General features: G+C 41.3%; 1 protein-coding gene across 1 annotated transcript in view; it reads left to right on the plus strand.

The window, feature by feature from the left end:
* LOC116693466 (DNA replication complex GINS protein PSF3) overlaps nucleotides 1-2,613 on the plus strand; it is a 4,552-nt gene extending 1,939 nt beyond the window's left edge. Inside the window, exon 3 of the mRNA XM_032522463.1 lies at nucleotides 1,470-2,613. Coding sequence (XP_032378354.1) covers nucleotides 1,470-1,700 — 231 coding nt within the window. The 3' untranslated portion in view covers nucleotides 1,701-2,613. The remainder of the gene's footprint in view (nucleotides 1-1,469) is intronic.
* Nucleotides 2,614-3,813: the final 1,200 nt, after the last annotated feature.

A 3,813-nucleotide genomic window follows, 5' to 3' on the forward strand; every position in this document is an offset into this window, starting at 1 on the left:
TGTAAGACCAGCACGCCCAGAATGCACCTGAACACACCTCCCTGTAAGACCAGAATGCTCCTGAACACACCTCCCTGTAAGACCAGCACGCACAAAGATGGGCGCAGGTGCGTTTGCTATTTAAATGACGTGGGCGCTGGGCACTTGCGTCGGGCTTTGCGCCGTGTTCCGCCGGGTGCAAGATAAGGCTCTATATGTTTAAAATAAAAAGTGATGGCAGCTGCAAGGAGCAGAAGTAATGCTTTCTTTGTCTTGCTTTGCTAGACCCAGCTTTACAGTACGCTGAAGGAGGGTCTGGCTACACCATATAACATTCAGGGATGAAAGGAAAACGTGATTTGGTTTATTGGCATTTGTTTAAACCAATCAGAATCGTCGTGGGCTGCGCTGAACTCCGCACAGAGCCCCTGCAAATTTCTGGCAGCACTAGAACAATCCCTGAAGTTGAATGCAAAGGACATAGACTATAGTTGCTACACAGAAAGTGAAAGCACATTTGGATTGATTTCTTTTTTTGCTACACACAGAGGTCCGTATGGCAGAAAATTTCACAATTTATGGTGTGCACGGGGATTTTTGGCCTTTGGCAATGGATTTGATTAAGTCATTGTTGACTCATTTTTAATGAGACATAAAGATGTTTGTACAAGCTTGCATTACCCAAAACAATGTTCTGGGTTTGTTTATTTATATTTACACGTTATTATTTATCCACCTTCTGCATTGTTCAACAGCCCAGATGCTTTGCTACAAAATGTCATGGACCAACAGACACAAACACAGCCAGTGTTATTTACTACATTACAACTAGAGGGTGCAATCAGATCAGACAACATGACAGACTACTGGTTGTCTGGAGCAGCTGTTACCAGGCAGATTATCTCTGACTTCTCCATAGCCTTACACACCCTGACAGGGGTTTTCCTGACTCAGAATGGGCATGGGGGGGAGGGGAAGAAATGAGTCTGTGTTACCTTATTTGACAGAAATGTACTTACATTTGTTACTTCTGACAATTTGATGAACAAATCAACATTCATTTAAATTACACACAGCTGCATTTTTAGGTTACACGAATAATACATATCTGAAGTTTAACATGACATTTTACATCAAAAGTGACTGCTTGCTTGGACATCAACTAGATCACTCTTAGAGCTTCAACAATTCCAAATTACTTGTCTCAAAAATATGATTCTCTCTTTCAGTCAAATTTTAAAACATGTCTTTTTGAATTTCCTTTTCAAACAAATACAGTTTTGAATAAATCTCATTATACATCTTTTGGTTATATTATATGAATTTGGATTAAAAACCAAATTTACCGAACCATTCTATTAGATCCGTAATTTTTGAAAGGATTCCAAGTTTGAACCGGTTCTCGATGCCCAGTCCTAACCCTACATATGTGCTGTCTTTGTCTTCTGATCTAATGGGGGGGGCAAACTGTCCACATTGTCATCGTCCAGACGTTCATCGGTCGCTTCCGACGGAACATGGACTCCTCCCAGAATGCCTACAACGAGGACACGTCTGCGCTGGTGGAGCGTCTGGACTGCCTGGAGAAGGCTCTGTTCACGTCGGGGCAGAGCGGCCTCAACAGCTTCCAGAGCTGGGAGAAGGGCCGGGCCTCCCAGCTCACCGCCTCCAGTCTGGTTCTCAACTACCGCAAGAGGAAGATCACCGATTTACAGCCCTGACCTGGAGCTCAAAGATACAGAGACTGGCCACAACCTATGGCAGTACTTCAGCGCAGCTCTGACTTGTACATTCATTTTTATTTCTAAGACCCTGCAGGGTTTCCCCCAAAAAAGTTGTTTAGCCTGTTGTGTTTTTTCCGTCTAGGGCCCGGCTAAGGCCCGGCTGGGGCCAGTCACAGATCAGGGACAGATTTATAACCGGTTAAAAACTTCTCGCCCTGGTTTACTTTTCTTTTGTTTTTTGGATCGACCAGCTCTCGGGTATAGTACGCAGTGTTTAAACAAACTGGACTTTAGAGGTCAAGTGTACTAGTATCCGGACCCAGGTCCCTAATCTAAATTCCCCCTTGCTGCATTTTATTCCATTGTACTCTATTATTTTTTGAATTGTCATCTCCTGAGTTCTGGATTTTCCTGTACTTAAATAAAGATCTTTCCAAAACAAATTGGTAAATAAAAATGTATCAGAATGCAGGAAATTAGAAATTAAGTGTTTGGCACTCAAAATAACCTGGGAAGGACCCTCAGCTATAAGATTCGAAAAGGCCCTACATTAAATCTGGGCTGAAAGCTAACTGAAGATTTGAATACATAACTACCGGGACATCTACGTTTCCAACCGAGCCACCCTGCTGTAACAAAATAATTCCCAGTGGCTGAGGCCTGGTGGGGGAAAGCCTGCCTTGTGTGGGGTATACACATTATTTATTTTGTCTCATTGTAGGAGTTTTAATCTTGGTAATTTTAGTGTGTTCATGATCACTTGGTGTTTCATCACAAGTACAGAAACCATTGATTAAATGAGTGGGTTTTTGATGGAAATTCCATTGATCTGTGAATATAAACAGCTGGTTATTGAAATTTGGTTGTTGATAAATTGTTTTAACATGTATCAAGTAAAGATTCCTAACAGATGCTTGTTTTGTTGTTATATCACTACAGATGGGTAACCTTAGGGTTAGTAGGGCCGTCACTGGGGGGGGTGAGATGTATGTGTGGATGTTATTGCCTTGATGTATGTAATGTGATTACTAAATTTCTAAATTGCCTACAAACACAACTGGAGATAATGAAGGGATGGTTATCTTGGTAGAGAAACAGTAAAAAAAGAAAAAGAAAAAATCACCTGTTATATCACCATCAGCAGTTTATTTTAGTCCTGGGGTCTTGTTGTCTAAGCATCTGCCTCCTGTCACAATGTTAACTGCCTGTGTTACTTCTGTAGTCATACAAGTACCACTGCTGCATAGTGAATGGTAAGATAGACTTTGGAAATGGAAAATGTTACTAGAAAGCAGCTATGTCTTTAATTTAATTTTTTGTAAATCCTATATAAAGTGTAGCCACAGCATGCATTTTTAGATCAATTATATCAACTGTTTTGCAGAGTGAGAAGTCTACAATTACCACCTGCCACGCACCAAATACTGGAAAAAGGGAGTTATTGAGATGATGTCATTCTGAATGGATTTATTAATAGTCTTTCCCTCTGCTTGAGACCACACTCATTAAGGCTGTTGATTAGCTGTGGCAGAGTCGGTATTGTTTAATTGTGTAATAAAAAAGAGTGGCTAAAAGAGTCTAAACTACAAACTTTTCCTTTCCTTTATCTCTGCCTAAAGTGTAACTTTCCTCAAATGGGATGAGATATATGGTTAAAAGAGGACCGGCTGTGGGTGGGTAGACTTCACCTCCCTCTGGACATTCATGCCCAGTGTCTGAAATTAACTTTTTGACCCTCTGGCCAAGTTGGCGGGTTAATAAAAAAAATCCAGCAACCAGGCTTTTTTTTTTTACTGACCCAAAATTCTTCATTGCAATTTATTTTGTAACAAATGTCCCAAAGCCCTCTGTTTGGGGCTCCACATCCTGCTGTTTTATCCTCCGCTTTCATCGTGCTATCTTTAAGAAGTCTGGCTCCTTCTGAAAATCACCACAGTCCGTTATCAGGAAACAGAAGTGACGTGGTGGGGGCTGGTGTTTTGGTGTGTGTGTGTGTGCGTGTGTTTGCGTTTTGTGTGTGCAGACAGCAGAGGCCAATAGCCCTCTGAGATTTTCTTATAGCCTGTTTTCACTGTGATACTTACTTTTTAGGTACCAATACTTTTCGTTC

The sequence above is a fragment of the Etheostoma spectabile genome, chromosome 8 (assembly GCF_008692095.1).
Source record: "Etheostoma spectabile isolate EspeVRDwgs_2016 chromosome 8, UIUC_Espe_1.0, whole genome shotgun sequence".
NCBI classification, from domain to species: domain Eukaryota; kingdom Metazoa; phylum Chordata; class Actinopteri; order Perciformes; family Percidae; genus Etheostoma; species Etheostoma spectabile.